At 43.3% G+C, this 20,548-nt stretch overlaps 2 protein-coding genes and 1 long non-coding RNA gene across 7 annotated transcripts in view; 1 reads left to right on the top strand and 2 right to left on the bottom strand.

The window, feature by feature from the left end:
- The window catches only part of B3galnt2 (beta-1,3-N-acetylgalactosaminyltransferase 2), a 54,082-nt gene that overhangs the window by 30,650 nt on the left and 2,884 nt on the right, over positions 1-20,548 (top strand). For both annotated transcript variants that reach the window (XM_071619840.1, XM_071619841.1), the window contains 7 exons: positions 3,984-4,094; positions 6,887-6,965; positions 9,652-9,835; positions 11,143-11,268; positions 12,057-12,216; positions 12,750-12,806; positions 14,864-15,053. In XM_071619840.1, coding sequence (XP_071475941.1) covers positions 3,984-4,094; positions 6,887-6,965; positions 9,652-9,835; positions 11,143-11,268; positions 12,057-12,216; positions 12,750-12,806; positions 14,864-14,998 — 852 coding nt within the window. In that variant the 3' untranslated portion in view covers positions 14,999-15,053. Of the gene's footprint in view, positions 1-3,983; positions 4,095-6,886; positions 6,966-9,651; positions 9,836-11,142; positions 11,269-12,056; positions 12,217-12,749; positions 12,807-14,863; positions 15,054-20,548 lie in introns of those variants that run through there.
- LOC139707904 (uncharacterized) lies at positions 296-10,343 on the bottom strand. Of its 2 annotated transcripts, none has more exons than XR_011709298.1 (2): positions 10,256-10,343; positions 296-7,065 (listed from the first exon to the last, which is right to left on the bottom strand). It is a non-coding gene; the product is annotated as an uncharacterized lncRNA (long non-coding RNA). The 2 variants fall into 2 exon arrangements; XR_011709299.1 differs by having other exon boundaries at positions 296-6,975; positions 10,256-10,321.
- Positions 16,045-20,548, bottom strand: part of Tbce (tubulin folding cofactor E) — a 46,507-nt gene continuing 42,003 nt past the window's right edge. For 2 of the 3 annotated variants that reach the window (XM_027948047.3, XM_027948048.3), the window contains exons 15-17: positions 20,195-20,275; positions 16,510-16,601; positions 16,045-16,330 (exon numbers count right to left, since the gene is read on the bottom strand). In XM_027948047.3, coding sequence (XP_027803848.2) covers positions 16,238-16,330; positions 16,510-16,601; positions 20,195-20,275 — 266 coding nt within the window. In that variant the 3' untranslated portion in view covers positions 16,045-16,237. The remainder of the gene's footprint in view (positions 16,331-16,509; positions 16,602-20,194; positions 20,276-20,548) is intronic. The other variant, XM_027948049.3, reaches the window with a different exon arrangement.

Below are 20,548 nucleotides of genomic sequence, written 5' to 3'. Positions count from 1 at the left end.
CTGTTGTAACATCCCTATTTTACTTTCAAGTAATGTGGCAACAGGACAGTGTGGAGAGGGGCACAGTGTGGCCTCATGGGGACTGCTGGGGGTCTCTAAGATCAGATGGTGAGTCCAGGCTGACCACCTGCTGATGCTGGTGAGGGAGGAACTCGGCTGAGTAGCGAGTGCAAGGCAGTGTGCCTGTCATCCTGAGACTTCCGGGTCCCCGTAGGCTTTCAGATGTGCTTGCTCTGTCATGATGGTTGAATAACATTAACAGAAACTCAGTTATTTAACAGGGCTACCCGGGAGATGAATGGTTTTCATTTTCTTTTATTAAATTGGTTTCCTGGATGGTCTATAATACATATTAGCTTTATTGGGAAAAAATAAAACCATGGCTTGGTGCGGTGGCCAGTTGCTTAGGAGGCTTAGGCAAGAGGATTGCAAGTTCAAGGCCAGCCTGGGCAACGTAGCAAGACCCTGTCTCAAAATAGAACAAAGGGCTGGAGATGCAGCTTAGTGGTAGAGAACCCCTGGGTTCAATCCCCAGCACCACCCAAACAAACATACACATGTCTGTGCAGGAAGCACGAGGCCGGAGTGAACATGGGGAATGGGTTGCAGACAGCTTGCAACGTCATGGACAGCACGTTTCCAACCTCTTGTCAGGCTTTCTCCTTTTCTTTTAGTTTTATGTCTTGTCACAAGTTGCCATGAAAATGTTGCTCCTCTCCTTTAGGTTCCTGGTGTTGTGACAGCTTACGTCAGAGAATGGACTGCAGGTGTGTGAGGAAGAGGGGAGGGCGTGGCACAGCCTGGGTTCGCAGGCAGGTAGATGCAGCTCCAGCGGATTCAGTATAGAAAGATGGTTTTCTGAGCCAGGCCTGGGGGTCATCTCCTTTGGGCCAGTGAACTCTGGTACTTACCTAACCAGAGTGTCAAGACAGGCATAGTGGAGTTGGGTACACTGAAGGAGCATAGCGGGAGAGGTCAGACGCCAAGCATCAGCTAGTAGGTGGGGCTAGAGCAGTCTTGGGTTGTGGTCTCCAGACGAGGAGGGACTTTCCTTGGCACGCTGGCTTTTCCTGAGGTGTGAGTCATTATCTCCCCTTTTTCTTTTTGATGCTCGCCTTCTGTTTGGCTCATTCTTCTCAGGCCATTTCATCTGTTACCACCAGTGGGCTGGTGGCCTGTCACTGCAGCCCAGACTGCTTTCGACTGGCTGCTTGCTGAACTCTACGTGCACGTCCCACAGGCGTCCTACTGGGGACATCCCCTCTGTGCTACCCTTTCTTGTCTCCTATGTCTTCAGCCTTAGGTCTGGTGTCTCCACCTGAACCAGCACCATGGGACACATCCTTGGCTCTCCAGTCCCTATACTGGCCAGTGGGCACTCTATTTTAAGGTCCTCCATAGTGTCCGGTGGGTACACTACCTCTGTAGTGACCAGTGGGCACACGGCTTTGAGGCATTGATTTTGCTGCTGGAGCCCTGCTTCGCAGCTCTTCTGGTCTGGGGACACTGCCTCTTCTCAGGTGAGCTGATCCTGACCCAGCCCAGGCACCTCCTGCCCCTCCCTCTCCATCTAGTCACCCTAGCAGGTGCCTGCTCTTCCCCAGCCTTTGCGCGCGCGCGTGTGTGTGTGTGTGTGTGTGTGTGTATGTGTGTGTCTCTCTCTCTCCCTCCCTCTCTCTGCCCCTCCTGAGGCCCTCTCCTGCTGCAGCCCTCTGGCTTCTGGCTTCCTGTCCCGGGGGTGCACCCCCGCCTTGTCTGGTGCCGAGCTCTTCATGGTTTTCTGTGTGTGCCTGTGGTTGCCTCCCACTTTCTGACCCAGAGCCCTTGGGGACAGCGCTGGAGGTGCTGGAAGCCTGCCGAGCCCCGACCCCGCAGTTACTTCCTTCCCTTGTCATGGAACCTCATCTTGGCGTGTTTTGATAATTCCATATTAGGGTGATTTAAAGATATGGGCTCTTTCATTTTTGTTTCTGAACTTGAAACACACAGTCAGAGGCCTGGTAAATCATACATACCGAAATGTTTAAGTAATGGCTCGTGTCTGGAGGAAGACTGACCCTAAATTTGCTTGTTGGTCATATGTTCCAGGTTTATATTTTTTTTTCATGATTATCAAAGTATAGAAATGTATGAAAGTGACATGTATTTGTTGTTGGAAATTTGGAAAAATGCAGAGAGGTTTAAGGACGTGACTTCACCCATCTGTTGCTCAATATATTTGGTGTATTTCTTCCCTAATCTTTTTTCTTTATCTCCCTCCTGTATATTTGTCTATTTATGGGAAGGTTTTGTTTTTTTAAAACTCAGATTTGAGCTAGAGAGTTAAGGACACCTAGGAAAAGTAGAGTCTTTGAAAAGGACAGTTCATGTCCTCCTGTGCTTCTGATAGTCAGAAGCCTGTTTTCTGAGCAGAGAGTGTACGTCAGAGCAGCCCTTAGAGGAAGACATGGCTCTCTGTGTTTTATTAAGAACTGAGAAGCAAGGACCCAGGCTGCAGTGTGTCTGCAAGGTCATCTCCAAGGAAGGGGGGGTGGGGACAGTGCCTCAGGGGTTTGCAGATGATAAAGGTTAAGGGCACCTGAGCAGCATAACCCAGGCTCTTGCAGTGTTTTTGTCTGCTTTGGTGGAGAAGAAAAGTTTTATTGCTTTAAAAAAAAAAGTTTGTAAGCCACTGACCTAGTCATGAGACAGATTCACTCTGCCTGGTTTCCTGAGCTGTTGACTGAATTAAACGGTACTGTCAGTCCTCACCTTTTCATTTCATACATGAGACTGTTGATACGTTAGAGCCGGGTCTTCATGTGCCACATGGAGGTCATCTACTTGGCTTTAATTCCACACTGTGTGTTTGGCAAGTGGTTTTCAGTTTTAGTTATGTCAAGCCATTCTCCTGCTGGGGACATGGTGGTTGGAAAAACAGCAAGATGCTTGTGTTCCATTGGGAACCATCAGTTTGACAGTGGAAAAACCAGAAATAGCAGAGCGATAAATGGCATTAAGGAAATGAAACAGGTCGATGTGGTGGGCAGATTGGGCCTTGGTGGCTTCTGTTTCTGGAGAAAGTGGAGTTAAGACCTGAGCAGTGTCAGGAGCCAGCTGCAGAGTTGAAAACGGACCACAGAGAAGTCAGAAGGCGTCAGGACCTTGGGGTGGGGAAGCGCAACTTGCTAAACTTGGCATTCAGCAGTGATCATCACAAAAAAGCTTGTCAGAGTCCGTAGGAAGCATTTTATGGATGTTTGAATTTCAAAAAAAAGTGGCAAACAACTCTGAAAAAATACTTCTAGTGCACACAGCATACACAGGATCAAGGTAAGTGCTCTGCAGAATTGCACAGATTAACAAAGAAGAGAAAACTCAATAACCAGGTGGCACAGAAGAGGACAGGCCTTCATCAGGAGAGAACAGCCCTGGGATCAGAAATGCAGCTGAACCAGGGGTCATTCCCTGCACCCACACCAGGCATTCTCAAAATCCGCTCATAAAGTGATAGAAAAGGACTTTTGAAAAGCACCTTAGCGATGTGTACCAACACACACAAACCTCAGTCTAAGATTTCACCTCTGGGAATTTAGTTTTTAAAATACAACTTATTCGGGGAAAAATAGACATTTAAACCAAAACACTCCCGCATTGAGGCGGTAGCTATGTGGCAGCCCCAAATGTCTGCCGCAGGGAGTATTCCAGTAAACCCTCATGCATTCACCCAGGGCGCGGGCGCGCCGTGCCCACTGAAGGGAGCTGCTGGGCTGCACCGGGAGGCCTTGGGCCAGGGGAACGGAGGCATCTGCCGCCCAGCCTTATACACTCTGGTTGGTTTCTAGATGTGCATGGAAAAAGGTGTTAGAGTTGCAGCATAATAACTTAACTGATATCTTTTGGAGAAAGAGTAAGCATTTCTCTCAGGTCTGAACCTAAACACTTATTTTAACCCAAATGACAACAGTAAAGAAACTGGCTCACTCTTCATCTTTTCCCCAAAGAGCTTTGAAGGGACCGTGGTGTGGGAGAGTCAAGACCTCCACGGGCTCGTGTCGGGAAACTTGCACAGGGTGACCGTGCATGACGGTGGCGGAGTCCTCCGGGTCATTACTGTAAGTCAGCCTTCTCTTGGGCTTTTCCTATTCCTAAAAGTGTCTTAAAATTTATACCATCCCAGGCAGTATTGAATAATGATTCTCATGTGCTTTAAAACATATGTAGTAGTAAGTGTTGTTAAGTCGCCATGGTGAAGACAGAATGCTCAAGTGTTCGGTGTGATTCTGCAGTTCTAACACTGGTGAATATGGAGTCAGCCTTAAGATTGGTGCATGTTTGGGGGGCTGGGGATGTGTCTCAGTGGTAGACCACTTGCCTAACGTGTGCAAGACCCTGAGTTTGATCCACATTGCTGCAAAAAAAAGTGCATTGTTAAAGTACAATATTTTATTTCTCAAAAATTTTTAAATAATTAAGAATATTTGTTCAGTAGTTTAGAATATTCACTATCTCACCTTAATAGTGAAATGTCAGCTAAAATTCTATAGATACCTGGCACATACCTGTAATTTCAGCTACTTGGGAGGCTGAGGCAGGAGGATCACAATTTGGAGGCCAGCTTCAGCAACTTAGACTGTCTCAAAAACAAAAAAGAATGGCACTTGGCTTAGTGGTAAAGTACCCCTGGATTCAGTTCCTGGTGCCAAAAAAATATATGTGTAAAATAAAGTACTAGAGATAAAATGCTGAGTCAGATGCAGTGACATGCACCTGTGATTCCCACTATTCAGGAAGTTGAGGCAAGATCACTTGAGTCCGAGAGTCTGAGAGCAGCCTGGACAACACAGTGAGACCCCATCTTAAAGGGAAAAGTGGAAAATAAGTTGGATATTTGCTTTTATTTTTATTGCTGAAGCAAATCTGATTTTCTGATTCTCCTTTTTCTCATTTTTTCAGACTTACTTCAAATTTAAAATATGCAAATTTGGCAGATTTCTGAAATGTGGAGTGATGAGGAAAATGGGGCGGCAGGCCTGTGTGTGCTGTCAGGCCCTTCTCTCCTTCTGTCTCTGGGCCAGTGGTTGGGGGTGGGCGTGGGGCCTTCAGTGAGTTCTTTGAGTACTCATCTGTTCACGGGGTTGGGTTCCCAAGACAGAGACGCAGAGGACACAGTGGCGCACTGCTGCTCGTGCTGAGATGTTCACTGAACCTGCCCTGCTACAGGTCTGTCATGGGAACTTGGTGTTCAGGGAGAGGAAGGACACTAAGCACACAGACTCAGATGCATGTCCGACAGCTCCCAGCCTTGGCCATTCACATCCCGGGTTCAGGATTCCACCCTTTTTTGAAAAGTCCTTTGGGTAGAAAGTTCTATGAAGTTGATAGATTTCTCTTAATTTCCTTATTTAAGCCAAGTGCCTTTAATTCTTGCCTCCCTATAGTATTTGAGTTTATTAGACAGTCAAGGAAATAAGTTTACTTCAGAGTTGAGAAGTGGGTTCAGACGTAGACTCCAGTGCTCTGCTCTGGAGTACACACTGTGGCAGAGGGTGAAAGGTCGAGGTTCGAGGTGGGGGAAGGGGAAGCTCCGCAGAGACACACCTGGGCAGAGGAGGATTTTCACCAGTTCTGCTCCCTGCCAAAGAATGCTGTCCTCCAAACAGGCCGGCACAGCACAGTGGAAGCGATTCAAAGATGAAGAGTACGTGACCTTTCACAGAACTGCAGGGTTGGGAGGGAGAGGAAGTGCTGGGGAGTAGTACTGGCCAAGTTGTGTTGTGTTATTGTGTAGTGTGTGCAAGTGCGAATGCGTAACAACAAATCCCACCAGTAAATACAGCTATCACACACCAGCCAAAAAAAAAAAAAAAAAATGGTGGTTAGAACTACGTGGCTGGATTCTGTAGCATTCCCCTGGACTAATTTCTTCAGCATTTGGCTACAAACCGTATTTTAAATTAAATGATGTGTTACCACAGTGCCTTCAGAATTCTCTCACTGCTGGCCCTCGAAATTGCTTTACACAGTAAAACTCTGCTGAACAGATTTGTTTAAAAAGCGAATAGCCCAGCAGTATCCCTTCTGCTGAGGTGAGTTCACAGAGGAAAGGCCATGAACACTCCGACCAGTAGCAGCTGTAGTGCAGCTCTGATGGACGCTCACTCCGAGTTGGCGTGTGACACAGAGTGACAACTCAGTTTGAGTAGGGGTGTCGGGCAGCTTTTGAGGTGACTCTAATAATAAAGGCACGCCTAACAGGCAGAAAGGTCTGTTTCTGGCTCTTGACAGAATTGGCTCTAGCCCTGAAATTCACCAGTGGTCATGCGGGTTCCATCTGAACTGTTTGGGACAGAGTGCTGACCTTAGAGAAGCTTTTCTCTGCATGGTCACTGAAAGGTAAAATGTGCCTATCTATTTGAACTTATGAGAATTATCAGTCTCCAAAAAGTCAAAATTTTCATTAATTTTTAAAGGGGTGGAGTTGATGTAAAATAAAGTGATTTTAGTACTATTATGGTAGCAAATATAAGAACATATGATTCCACGTTAAGTTGGAATTCCGAACACCTTTGAGCCACCGAACATATATGATCTTAAGACTGCAGTTAAACCAGGCGTGGTGGTACCCACCTGTAATCCCAGAGACTCCAGTTTGAGGCCAGTGTGGGTACTTAGCAAGATTGTGTTTCAAAATTTAAAAAATGGCTGTGGGTGTAGCTCATTGGTAGAGCACCCAGGTTCAATCTCCAGTACCACTACCAAAAAAGAGATTGTAATTAGATAACAAAAGTAGCAGCCTGCTGCGTGCTGCAGTGGGGTCCTGTCAGGACTGGTCAGATGATGGTCCAGTGCGGTGCATTCCTTTCTGCTGTGCGGCCCTGGACACTGCCATTCTCATTCCTTCCAGGCTGGGGAGGGTGCACTGCCTCATGAATTCATGGAAGGTGTGGAAGGAGTTGCAGGTGGCTTCATTTACACCATTCAGGGTAAGTCGGCCTGTTGAGAAGCACACTGAACCTCTTACACCTGATCTTTTTTTTTTTTTTTTTTTAAACTCTTGGACATAAAACGTGATCTTGTTAGTCACTGAAAAAAAAAAATAGCTTTACTGAGGTAGCTTTACATACCATACAATTCACCCTTTTAAGGTGTTGATTCAATATTTTTGGGAGTTCTGAGACCATCTACACTAATTCAAGAACATTTCTATCCTGCCAAAAAGAAAAGAACCCTATACCCACTGGTCCCATTCTGTTCTCCCTACCCATTAAAACTACTAATTTACTTCTCTGTGGATTTGCCTATTTTGAACATTTCATGCAAATGGGATCATACAACATGTGGTACTTGCCTAGCTTCTTTTGCTTAGCATAATTTCTCAAGGTTCAGCCTTATTGGCCAACATACTTCATTCTATTTTTGTGACTATAATATTCCATTGGATATATAATGCCATATTGCCATTTGTTAATTGATGCACAATTGGGTTGCTTCTACTTCTTGGCAGTTATGAATAACTCTGCAGTGAATGCTCGTGTACAAGCTTCTGTGATCATATATTTTCATTTTTTGTAGTTAAATATCTAGGAATGAAAATGCTGGGTCCATATGGTAATTCTGAGCAGCCATCTAAGGCCCTGCCAGACCGTTCCCAGCAGCCGCTGCCCGGTTCTGTGTTTCCGTCACTGTGTGGGTTTCCGTTTCTCCACCTCCCCAGTGTTTACATTGTCTGTCTTTTTAATATTCCCCTCCTAGTGGGTGTGAAGTAGGATCTCACTGTGATGCTGAGTGGCATTTTCAAGATGACCAGTGATGATTATATATATGGCGGGGGGGGGGGGGGGGAATCTCCCTAAAAGTAACAACCCAGTTGGGCAAGGTGCAGTGGTACACACCTATAATCTCAGCCACTCCAGTGCCTGAGGCAGAAGGATTGTAAGTTTGAGGTCAATTTAGTGAGACCCTGTCTCAAAATTTAAAAAAGAGCTGGGGATGTAGCTCAGTAGAAGAGTGCCCCTGGGTTCAAATCCTAGTACTACAAAAGTACAGATTCCTGGGCCCCACCCCAGACCTACTAACTCTGCAGGTTTTGGGCCCAAGAGTCTGTATTTCAGGAAGCATTCCTCAGAACCATGGATTTAGTCCGCTCTGTTTTACTGCAAGAACACTGTGGCCCAGGGGTGTTCCGTGGTGCCGCCTGTCTCACAGTGGCAGGGGCGGGCCCCACCTACCATTCCTCGAGCAGCAGAGAATGCAGTGCTAGGCTGCTCTTGTTGATCTCTCCTAACCCCTTGGCAGCTCACTCTTGTTTTTTCCAGAAATGTTCCTTGAGGTGTTTGAGAGAATCCTGATTTACTGTGTCCTAGGGAAAGAACTGCTGCCCTAAACCCACAGGATCTGGGGAGAGTCCCTGTACATACATGATCTGTGACTCATTGCCAGCTTGTGAGCTGGTAAATAAAATGTCTTTTAATGACATTATTAATTATTTTTACTGTGGAATATCATAAATACACCAAAAATAAAGAATAAGAAACATCTAGCTACACATTGTTAAGAATTAGCAAATGCTTGCTTTTTGTTCTATTTGCTTCCCGTTGTTTATTAGAGGAGGTTTTTTTGTGTGTGTTTTTGTTTTTTTTTTTTTTTGGTGCTTGAGGACTGCCATTTATTAGAAAAAAATTTTTACAGAGGCTAGGTTGTAGCTGGTAGTAGAGCACTTGCCCAGCATGGGCAAAGCCCTGGGTTCAGCCCCCGGCACCAGGGGAAAACCAGGTGCAGTTGAGACCTCCTCCCTGGTACTGCTCCTGGGCCCTGCTATTCTCTGCCCCTCCAAGGCTGCGTCTGCCTCGGCGACGTGTGCCTGCCCCAGTCTTTCTGCTTCCTACTATATATTAACATACCTGTAAACAGCATACTTGAGTATTTTTTAAAATTATTTTTAAAGCATAATGTTGAGTAAATGACATCTGTGCTGTACATATATCATTCAATGGCTTCATCAGCATTACCTTTCAGAGCTATTCCTTTTAACCTTCAAGGTCAGGTTGATTTTTATAACTGCTATATTATGTAAATGTAGCACTGTTGGGCTGGTTTTGACTTAGGGGTCTGGTTTCCCCCACTATTATAAACACAGCTTCGATGAATGTCCTTGCACCCGGGTCAAGTATGGTCTCCAGGGTTACGTCTTGAGGTGGGCTTAGCTGAGCCACAGGACTTGCATATCTTCAGCTTAGCTAGATACCACCATACAGCTCCCCACTAGCAGTGTGTGGACTAGAGCCCCATCTCCCTACCTGAAGTTCCTAACTGTCCTGATGTTGCCTTAGGCTCAGTGGTGCATCCTGTAATCCTAGTTACATGGGAGGCTGAAGCAAGAGGATTCAAAGTTTAAAGGCCAGGTGTGGTAGTCCATGCCTATAATCCCAGCAACTCGGAAGCCTGAGGGAGGAGGACGTTCAAGGCCATACTCAGAAACTTAGCAAAGCTCTAAGCAACTGAGTGAGACCCTGTCTCAAAATAAAAAGGGCTGGGAGTGTGGCTTGTGGTATATGCCCCTAGGTTTAATCTCTAGTAACGCCTCCCCTCCTTGGGAAAAAAAGACTTTAGTAACTTATCATGCAAGTTCTGGATCTTGGCTTATGATGATTTTCTCAACTGTCTTTTCAGAAGGTGACGCTCTCTTGCGTAGCCTTCACTCTCGGCCTCAGAGACTCGCTGATCACATAAGGAGCCTCCATGAGGAAGATGCCTTACTGACAGAGGAGAGCAGTGTTCATGGTGACATTGTTTTTGTGGATGTTGTAGACACTTACCGAAATGTTCCTGCAAAATTATTGAACTTCTATCGATGGTAGGTTGGGTGGCTAGAACTTGTTTTATTGTTCTTTTGATGGAGGAAAAAAAATGTATCGACATCAAACCACTGAGATTTTAAAAAATAAAAATTTAAGGTCACTGCACACCTGGGAGGTGGCCTGCTGTGTCCCTGTTCCTTAGGAAGACATCTTCTAAGATGCTGCTGCTGCTGCTGATTTTGATGAATGAATGTATTAACTGATCGAAAACAAGGCAGAAGCTAATCCATCTGGAGTCATTGCTCCTTGCCTTGGGAGTATCAGCTAGGAGTAGATAAAAATCAGTGAGTTTGGAAATGGTACCTTTGCAGTTGGATACAAACCTACCCAGATCCTCAAACTAGAGTTACTCCCACCCAGGTCGCTGAGTTCTGCTCAACTAAACACCCACTATATTTTTCCAGTCTCTACTCTACCTGTTGAAAAGCTGCTCTTCGGGCTGGGGATGTGGCTCAAGCGGTAGCGTGCTCGCCTGTCGTGCGTACGGCCAGGGTTCGATCCTCAGCACCACATACAAAGATGTTGTGTCCGCTGAAAACTAAAAAATAAATATTAAAAAAAAAATCTCTCTCTCTCTCTCTCTCTCAAAAAAAAAAAAAAAAAGAAAAGCTGCTCATCTTGGGCTGGCACATTGCCATGTGCCTGTTGCCCCAGCTGCCTGGGAGGCTGAAGCAGGAGGCTCCTTTGCACCCAGGAGTTTCTAAGTCACCACTTAGTTGCCATTACACACTTTTTGGGGTGTGGATAAATTAAGTCACCTTCCTGTTCTTCCAAAGGGTCATATGTAATAGTAATTGCTGGAAATGGTTTACAAGGGGAAATAGATTTCAGTGTTATGACTCAGTTTTTAAAAAAATCATAAAATAGCTTGACTGGAATATAAAAAGCATAGAATGCATCTTGTACAGTAATGTCCTGAGTATGATATTTGTCCCATTATGCTAGGCATTCGTTAAGAACACACTGGACAAGGTTCAAAGTTTAATAGTTACAGCTGCCTGACATGAATGCCTAAGACATTTGTTTGAAAATATATTCCTTCAGCCAGAGAGTTTTCATTGTGCTCTTTTTTCTTTACTTAAATGAGTTTGATGTTTCTGTGACTATCACCTAGTAAATATCAGTGAGGACTGTAATTGAGAGCAGTACCATTCTGAAGCCAGCATTCTGGGTGGTACATGAGTGAGACACTGGGCGCGGTCACACAGGCAGTTTTGAGAGGGTGCTGGTGATGGGTCTTCCCTGGTGTTGCTGTGTTTCCTTGCACAGTTGCACCAACTCACACACCCTTTTCTGCCAACAGGACTGTGGAAACCACCAGCTTCAGTTTGTTGCTGAAGACAGATGATGACTGTTACATAGACTTAGAAGCTGTGTTTAAAAGAATTTCCCAAAAGAATCTGGATGGGCCTAACGTTTGGTGGGGAAAGTAAGTGAAACATGGTTGGCGTTGGTATTTGTGTACCTGAGCAAATGTGATTAGAGTGAAAATGTGCAAGCCATTTCCACAAGAAGAATGTGTCTGAGAAATGCAGTTCCTACTAGATGCCTGAGTTACTGTATTAGTACTCTGCAATTAGAGAGAAAAATCTTTTTAATGAAAAACCTCAGGCTGAGATAATGGTGGAGAGCAAAAGATGTGGTTGTGTCTTTGTGCTTTAAAAATACATTGTGTTCAGAAGCTTCTCTACCTTCTGTGTTAGAATGAACACATGACATGTCTCTGCAGCTGTTCTCTACTGCTTCAGGAGCACTGTAAAGAGTTAATGATTAGGGTTTTGTTTTTGAATATACACCAAATCATGACAGCTGGGCTCAGTGTTACATGCCTGTAATCCCAGCAACTCGGGAGGCTGAACCAAGAGAATCACAAGTTCAAGGCCAGCCTCAGCAACTTAGTGAAACCCTGTCTCAAAATTAAAAGGACTTAGCTTAGTGAGCAAACGCCCCTGGGTTTAATCCCCAGTACCTAAATAAATAAATGAAATGAAAACACAGTAGTACTGTTACCTTCCCATTCAGAAATTTAGAACTTAATATACCCGTCTTCTATATAAAGAATAGAAGATAAAATAATTCCTTAAGTTTTTTTCTTATTATTATTCTCTGCTTTTCAAGCTCTTTCCTTTGTAGTGATAACAAAGGAGTCCACAGTCTGATAGTGGCAGGATACATGTCAGATCAATACAGAGAAGCCACGTTTTTTAAAAATCTCAGTTTCAGATTGAATTGGGCAGTGGACAGAACTGGAAAGTGGCAAGAACTGGAGTATCCCAGCCCAGCTTACCCTGCATTTGCGTGTGGGTCAGGGTATGTGATCTCCAGGGACATTGTCAACTGGCTGGCAAGCAACTCGGGGAGATTAAAGACCTATCAGGTAATTAGATTTCTAACCCAAGGCAACTCACAGTCCAAGTCTCAGCAGCCCAGGGTTGCATCCCTGCAGCAGCCAGCTTGCCGCGGGGAAGCATGTTGTTCTGTGGGAGTCACCCATCAAGGGTTATTGTTGCTCACATGTGGCTATCCAGTCTGCTCCTGAGTCGTTTGAGTCCACAAGTATAATCGGTGTGAATATCAAGATTGCTGTTCTTAAGGAGGAAAGCTTGGAAGAGCTTGCTCTCTGCTGAATCTGGGTATAGTGTCAATGTGCAGTTCCTCCTGGTTACTAGAGCCACAATTTGCTGCTGTTAGCCCCAGGAGTCTAAGGTTCATGAGGGAGGGGCTGTCTGCTTGCTCTGTTACCCTCTGTTACCATGCAGTGTGGTGCTTTCTGTCTGTGATAACTGCTTTTACATGTGAATCCATGTTTGGCCTTAACAGAATAATAGCAGAACAAAGAGTGGAAAGACTGTTTATTTGGGAGTGATTATGGCATTATTTTATAACATTTAAACTTTGGGACCTGTGTAGGGTGAAGATGTAAGCATGGGCATTTGGATGGCAGCCATAGGACCTAGAAGATACCAGGTAAGCAGGCCCAAGGGTGCTGGCCTTGTGGTCTTGGGAGTTGTGGCGTGAGGCCATATAGTGCACAGCTAGTCCTGGACCACAGCTGTATGCTGGATTTAATTCAGAACTATCCACCTCATTTCTTATCCAGTATTTTTCTGAGTCTACTAAAAAAGAAATGCTATGAATGAAAGTTCCCTGACCCACAAAGAAGAATTAGGTTTTCATAGAGTGGATCAGAAATTCTTTGCAGTTTTGAAACTTAGACTTTGCTGGCTTGTGTTCCTGGGAGTGTGGCAGTGTAAGGACCTCTGGAACCTCCTGACTGATGTCCGTTTCTTCTGTTGTAACACAGCATTTTTAAAACAAACTGACTGCTGAGCCAGAAAAAAATGAATCTGCAAAGACCAAATCACTAAGTAGGAGCCCTGGGAAGAAAGCAAGCTTTTGTTGCATAGAGTGTTGTTACATTCTCGATTCTTGCAACTTCCACTTTGGGCACAGAAGGTGCAAGAGATGAAGGCACACATAGTGCCCGAGAGGAGCTGCAGGGACTGTCGCCCCCCCCCGCCCATTGCAGCATGCCCTCTACTCAGTGAATGAGACCATGAGCCCGAGTCAGCCTGGCAGCTTTGGTGGTCCTGTTCTTTGTTCTGCTGTGTCCCATCTTTGATTCACTTTATGTTGAATATGATGTTTTACTTTTCATCTCTGAGAACCTGAAATGTGTAAGCCTGGCAGTTCTGATTTCCTGGTGTGCTTCTTCTACAGGCTCCTTTGTGGCTCTTGTTCTTAATGTGTTGATTTTTTTTGTGTGTGACCTCAAGTTTTTGGAACCCCAGCCTATCTTAAAATGTAGCCCAAAGAAAGGGTGTCCACTATGTTCTGCCTTGGGACTTTGTGGGCTGCACAAATTGGCCTCTCGGCCCCAGGAGCTCAGGAAGACCCTCCACTCCACTTGGCAGGACTGAGATGGAGCATTGCCTTTGTTCCCATACACACCCTGAGAGGCTGTGGCCCTCCGGGGTGTTGGCTCTCTGGCCATTGCTGATTGGTCTCTTGTCCTGTGCACATGGCCTTTATTTTAAAGCCCAAGGATCCAGGTACCTTTGAGGCACATCTGACTTCAGCTGTTTCTTCTTCACTAACGGAGTCCATCCAAACTTTAAAGAGTTTTAATTATACCTTAGCATTTGCTTGTTCTCTGATTCAGTAGGTTTCTCTGTGTGCTTTCTGCTGTTTTGCTGGAAACAGAAGTCAGTCCATGGAGCTGAGGAACTTAGAACTTGGGCTGAGGATTCTTGATCCTCCTGCTCACCTGACCAGCACTATGACCTGGGGCAAGTTGTTTAGTGAAGTCTCTTGATTTCAGTTTCTCATCTGTAAAAGGGAAATGATCCCTACCTAATTTTATTTTTTTCAATTTAATGGCAGCGGCGGGGGGCGGGGTGAAACCAGGGGTGCTCTACCACTGAGCTACACCTCTAGCCTCTATTTTTTTTTTTTTTTTTTGAGACACCTAAGGTGCTCAGGCTGGTCTTGGACTTGCAATCCTCCTGCCTCAGTCTCCCTAATGCTTGTAATCCCAAGTGTGTGCCAGGCAACTGGCCTCACAGGGTTCTTGAGAATTAAATGAGGTAATGTTTGTAAAGACTTGGCATAGTTCCCAGAATACTGCAAGCATTTCATCCGAATTGTAGCTGCTATGAATGCTACTATACAACCAGTTTCTCAAAGCAAATATGAAACTCACCATTTGTGGTTCCCAAACTTTTCCTTCTTCTCCACTTGCCAACCCTTTTTTAACAAACTAACAACATACTAATCGTGCATGTATGGGGTCCAATGCAACATCCAAGATGTGTACATAGGGTGCCATTTGCTGACTGTTAATCCACACACAGCTGCACAACTGTGAGGCCTGATCTTTCTTGGAGACAGAAGATATCCCTCCTTAAACCTCCAGTTGGTTCATACATGGATTTGTCCTTGAAATAATTTCAGCTTCGTTAGCATACACAAATACGCCCTGGTGCATGCTTGCACAGTTCACAGCTTGCTCTCCCTCTCTGCAGGACAGCCTGTGGCTGTGTGAGAAGACCTGTGAGACAGGAATGCTGTCTTCCCCTCAGTACTCCCCTCACGAGCTGACAGAGCTGTGGGAACTAAAGGGAATGTGTGGTGACCCTTGTCAGTGTGCAACAAGGTGACAAGAGATTCATACGGGCTGCGTGAAGACAAGGGCAGGTGGATGATAATCTCCATGTAAGTCTGAGAAGAGCAGCCATGGTTGGCAGTAGAATAGATAGTCTTTCAGGAGAGCCCTGGGCTGGCACCTTCACCTGAACCAGTGTGGTACTAATTGTGCTGATTTCCTTCTTTTAAAAAAAAATCAATTAATAACTGTAGTTTTTATTTATATATTGGAAAATGATTTAAAATTACCAAATTGTTTTATAAAAGGAAAAGTATTTCTAAATCATGATTAATAGTTCATCTGAGTTTGAATTTCTGCCTGGATTGCATAGGTCTGTATGGCTTGATTAGACAACACACGCCAAAAAACTCACAAATACTGTGTGCTTACTTACATGAGCAGTGATCACTTATACCAAAGTTTTGGGTTTCTGGAAATAATGTCAGATTTTGTGGCTCTTGAATGAAATGGGCAGTTTGACCTTGGAAAGGAACTGATATAATTCTCAGTCATGGACCTGGCTTAAATATGTTCATTTACTTAGACTAATATCCATCGTTTTTTGTTAATGCTTTTTTTTTTTTTTTTTTGGTCATTTAAGATAAATCCTGAAGATAAATGTAGTACTCCTGTTAAAACACATTTTTATGAATATACTTCTTAGGGTTTTTGTGTCATAGGGAGGATTTTGCTTTCATCATTGACCCCTGGTTAAGTTGGTCAGAGCTGGGAACCTGTGAATACTATGCTAAGTTTAGGTATAACTATGGAGAAAAGCCTGTGGATTGCCTTGTTAAGGACTCTCAAGATAGTATACCTGAGAAGAAAAAATAGCAGGCATATGATAGTAAAGGATGTGCCTCCCTGAATTTAAGGGACACTTCCCCCACGTGACCAAATCATTTCGGTAACCTTTTAAAATAGTATCAGTAGAGAATTTCATTAAAACTAGTCTATGACAGACATTAACTATATTCAGATGTTATTAGACTAGCTAGTTTCTATTTAATAATCAATAGTGAGGAGCTATAAAAATACATATGAAGTAAGATCAGAAGATCATGAGTAGTCAAAGCCTTTATTACTGCTATTATATACAAGCCTACAAATGGTCTCTTCCTGGTGAAAAGTACATCCTTTGAGCAAGCTGTAAAACCTCATTTGACAGTAGAACTGTTCCAGCAAATCATTTCTTCCCAGCGAACCTCAGTCACGATGAACAGTCAAGTCACTAAATTTTTAAAGCTGATTGTTACCATCTCACTAGTAGACAATCTCCATTTTCCACAGAATAAAACTGTAATGACTGTAGGTCATTTCCTAGTTCAATTTCTCTGCCCGGCATCTAAAATTAGAACAAAGGTAGGGGGTAAGACAGACCTGACAAAAGATGACCTCCATGCCACAGGTTACTCAAAAGTCTAATAAATATGTGCTCCCTGCTCAGAACTGGACCATGTTAGACAGTTTAATCATGTCTTACTGTGGAGGATTGAGTTTGACTGTCTATTGGGGGTGGCTTACCTTGGGACTTTCATAGGACAGCAGAAGTTCTGACACAGGAACTTTGAGAAGACGTGACAGGAATGCCTTCACCTTTTGAATGGTCATGGAGCCTATCAAAGAAAAGGAAGATGTCTCAAAGGACAGCTACCTGTAAAACCAGGTCACATAATGAGACCAAGCTGCAATGATAGCTGTCCCTGTCAGGTATCAATTCACTCAGGAAAATAAGTAGAGGTAGACTTGTGTCTTTCTACCACTTACTTGAGTCATTTGGGAAACTCGTGGAAGTGAAGTCAGTGTTTGACCCAGGTGCCCCTAACAGTTTTCGTGCCATTTCAGTAGGTATTATTCCTTAATCTGATAAACCAGAAATTAGATTCTCAGCTCAGAGGAAAAGACAGGTGAAATAATGGTTTTCTTTGTAAGTCTTTGTAATTACTTCTTCTGAGTTACTTACTGAAAGAAGCTTGGAGTGGGCTCAGGTGCCCTGAGGAGATAGCTCATCCTCCTCTGGGAAGGGAGGGTGTAGACTGAGATGGACAAGGTCCAGCATAGCTATCCTGTGATTATCAAAAATGTGTCCCATGTTACACACACAAGCAACCACCAGGCCTGGAATGTAATTTAACTGAGCAAATGCTTTGGTCTGTTCAGAACATGGTATGAACTTCTTTCCAAAGATGGGTTGTGGTAAATAGTAGAGATTTAATTATGAAAACCAGTTTCTTTGAAGCTTTAGCTGGAGGTACAGCAATAGTGTGGTGTTCCCACAAATATCACGACATAGTCAAATGAGTATTTTTCTATCAATCATTTTTGTAAAAGCTGTGTGTTTTTATGCAACTTGTGATAATAAATGTGATCTTTATTTTAGAATAAAAACTGGCCTTTTCTTATTTGTGTACTGGATACAGCTACTTGGTAGGTATTTAAAAACTTTATCATATTCACACTTAAGAGTAAATTGTAATTATTAATTAGACCTTTCAAAAGATTTGGGTGAATTGGCTTTCACTGTCGGAGGGTGGTGAGGAACTGATTCCTGCACACTATGGGGAAATAACACATTCCTAATCAATGCCAGCAACAAAGTTTCTAAGAGGTTTGCCTACCTGCACTGTGTAGGAAAGTGGCAACCTGTATGTAAATAACTATCATTTCTAATGTGATTGTCTTATTTAGAAAATATGAAAATAGTTACTTCTTTTTCTTTCTCTCTGACCAAGCCTGTTAAAGGCTTCTTGTGTTCTCATGGGGGTACCTGAGTTTTTGTATCTTTACTTGCCAATTCCTCTAGACCTGCATTACCTAATACAGTAAGCACACGTGGCTATGGAGCACCTGACAGAAATTAGTGAATTTAAACTTGCTTAGCCACATGTATCCAGTGGCAGGCACAGCGAGCAGCACAGAGCTAGGCCTGGTTAGCTTTCCTTGACTTCACATGATAGTATGTTTGTTTTGAGTTTATATTCAACTATGCCCTGCCCCGCCTGCCCCTGCCATCAAACTTTACGTTGTTTTTATCTTTACCATTTACAAGTGGTACAAGGTAGACCATTAGAAAGCCTATACAGAGCATGTATGTATTCCGTTTTTATAGCAATTACCACATAACTTAATAAAAAGGGTATACGAATTTTTCATACCAGCCAATATTACTTTGTTAAATACCCTTTAAAAAGTAGCATGAATTTATCTACATTAGTCATTAGTTGTACCATGTGGCAAAAAAATTACAGTTAAGAACCCTGTAATCTGGTTTACTGCTGAGTTTATAGAATACAGGACTCAGATTCTGAAGTCTGAAGCAGTAATCATCACACATAATTTCTATGGTAATTCTAACCTCTGCTGGTTCATCCAAGGATTAAAAGAAACAGTGCATGGACATGGCAGGTGTTTCCAGAACAGGTGTACAGTGCAAAAGAACCATGTTAGCACACATTCCCAGACTGCAGCCTTTGACTGAAGGCAGCATTCTTGAGTATCAGTATTCCTTAATGATAACATTTCCATATTTGTGGGAAAGAAAAAGGAAAGACATCCAAAGCTAGTAAAACTGACAGAGTTCTGGCTCTTTTGTTATTTTGTACCCATATAGCATTTACCTTTGGAAACTGAATATGAAAGGGTCACTACTAATTTTAATTCATTTTAATAGTAGCAAAATTATACACTCTAGGACTAGAAATTGGATTGCTAGCAAATACTTAAAATGGAGAAACAGTGGTAGATTAACACTAAATGAACAGTTATCGATCATAAATGTACTTCTTAAATACCACCCATGCGTACCATAAGCAATGCCATGGCAAGCTTGCTAATGTGCAGTTACTGCCCTGGGGCAGACATGTGAATTTAGTTTACGGAAATCCTATAAACTGATCTGCATTTCATTCCTCCTTCAAGTTTTGACTGCTCCAGATTTAACCTCTTGGTATTTTAACATTTAGCTAATGTTTAGCTATGAATCAAGTTAATCTTGGGAATCTTGGGAATTTAGTTTACTATTATCATGGTATACTAAACAATTATTTGTCTTTTGAGTGAAAGTTTAATTTATTGATCTAATTTGTTGACATAAAAGTATTTTTCTAAAACTAATTCAGTTCTTGGGACTAAACCCAAGAATGCTATACCTCTAGCCCATTTTTATTTTCTGTATGTGTTACTTACTGAGGACTGAACCTAGGGGGTGCTTCACCAAGGAACTACATCCCTAGTCCTTTATTTTGAGACACAGTCTCAAAAATTGCCAAGGCTGGCCTTGAACTTGTGGTCCTCCACCTTCAGCCTTCCAAGTTACTGGAATTACAAGTGTGAACCACTGTGGCTGGCCATAATTTTTTTTATTAACATTTTTTAGTTGTAGTTTCACACAATACCTTTATTTTATTTATTTTTATGTGGTGCTGAGGATTGAACCCAGTGCCTTGCATGTGCTAAATGAGCGCTCTACTGCTGAGCTACAACCCCAGCTCCTGGCCATATGTTTTTTAAAAGTTCCAAAGTCATTTTTTTCCCCCAAAGGAAACCATTCCAGTGAATGTTTTCTGTGGAGTCCTGATCAGTGGGCAGAATGGGAGCAGAATAAAGTCACAAATGTGCCAGTGCCTCACTAGGACATGTCTCCTTTTCTCTTTGGACAAGAGCCTCCAGAATGATGATCAGAACTAAGCTCAATGGGCCTGAGGAATTTCTAAGAGGCTAAGCCAGTCAACCCCTTAGGCCATAAATATCACAAGCAAAGGCTCCCAATTAAAAACAAAAAAAACTTTTCCAGATAAGCTGATAAAGTTATGGGAGACGCGAGCCAGGCTTGTGATTCCAGGGAGTTGGGAGGCTGAGGCAGAAAGATCCCAAGGTCCAGGCTAGCCTGTGCAACTTAAGAGTATAAGATAGAGTATACCTAAAAACAAAAAGGGATGTAGTGGTAGTATGTATCCCTGGGTAGAATCCCCAATACTTCAAAAGGTATGCGAGATCTGAATTTTGGAGGGCTAGAGGAGTGACATTAGCACAGCTGATTATATTTTAGAATACAAAAGACTAATGAAAACCTTTAAATCCTGAGGTCCATAATTCTAGATATGAATTGAATTAAAGGTTTCAATCACTGGTCTATATACAAGAGCCAACCCATCCCCACTCCAGTGATTCACAAGTGCAAGGAAGGCAAAGATGGTTTCATTCATCTTACCTGGCAGTTGCTTCTCTAAGACCTTCTGTTCAAGTTGGTTTGGATATTTTATCTTCAGTGCTTTAAGGAAAGAAGGAAGGACTACATTGATGTCTACTACAGTACTGATTTAAATTGTGCATGCAGGGTTGGGGTAGAGCTCATTGATAGAAGTGTGCTTAGACTGTGCGAGGCCCTAACTTCAATCCCAGTAATAAAACCTACAAGTTAATATCACTGCCAAATAATAGAGCTGTTTAGGACACTAACTTGTGTCAGTCCTGATAAAGAAATCTATCTAAATGATGTTAAATTTTTTTTTCCTGTTAACATTTCCATGAATTCCTGGTGACTACAAAACAGCTGGAGCACTGG

This window comes from Marmota flaviventris, chromosome 12 (genome assembly GCF_047511675.1).
Source record: "Marmota flaviventris isolate mMarFla1 chromosome 12, mMarFla1.hap1, whole genome shotgun sequence".
NCBI lineage: Eukaryota > Metazoa > Chordata > Mammalia > Rodentia > Sciuridae > Marmota > Marmota flaviventris.
Note: the sequence above shows the minus strand (reverse complement) of the source record. Positions and strands in the feature narration are given on the sequence as shown.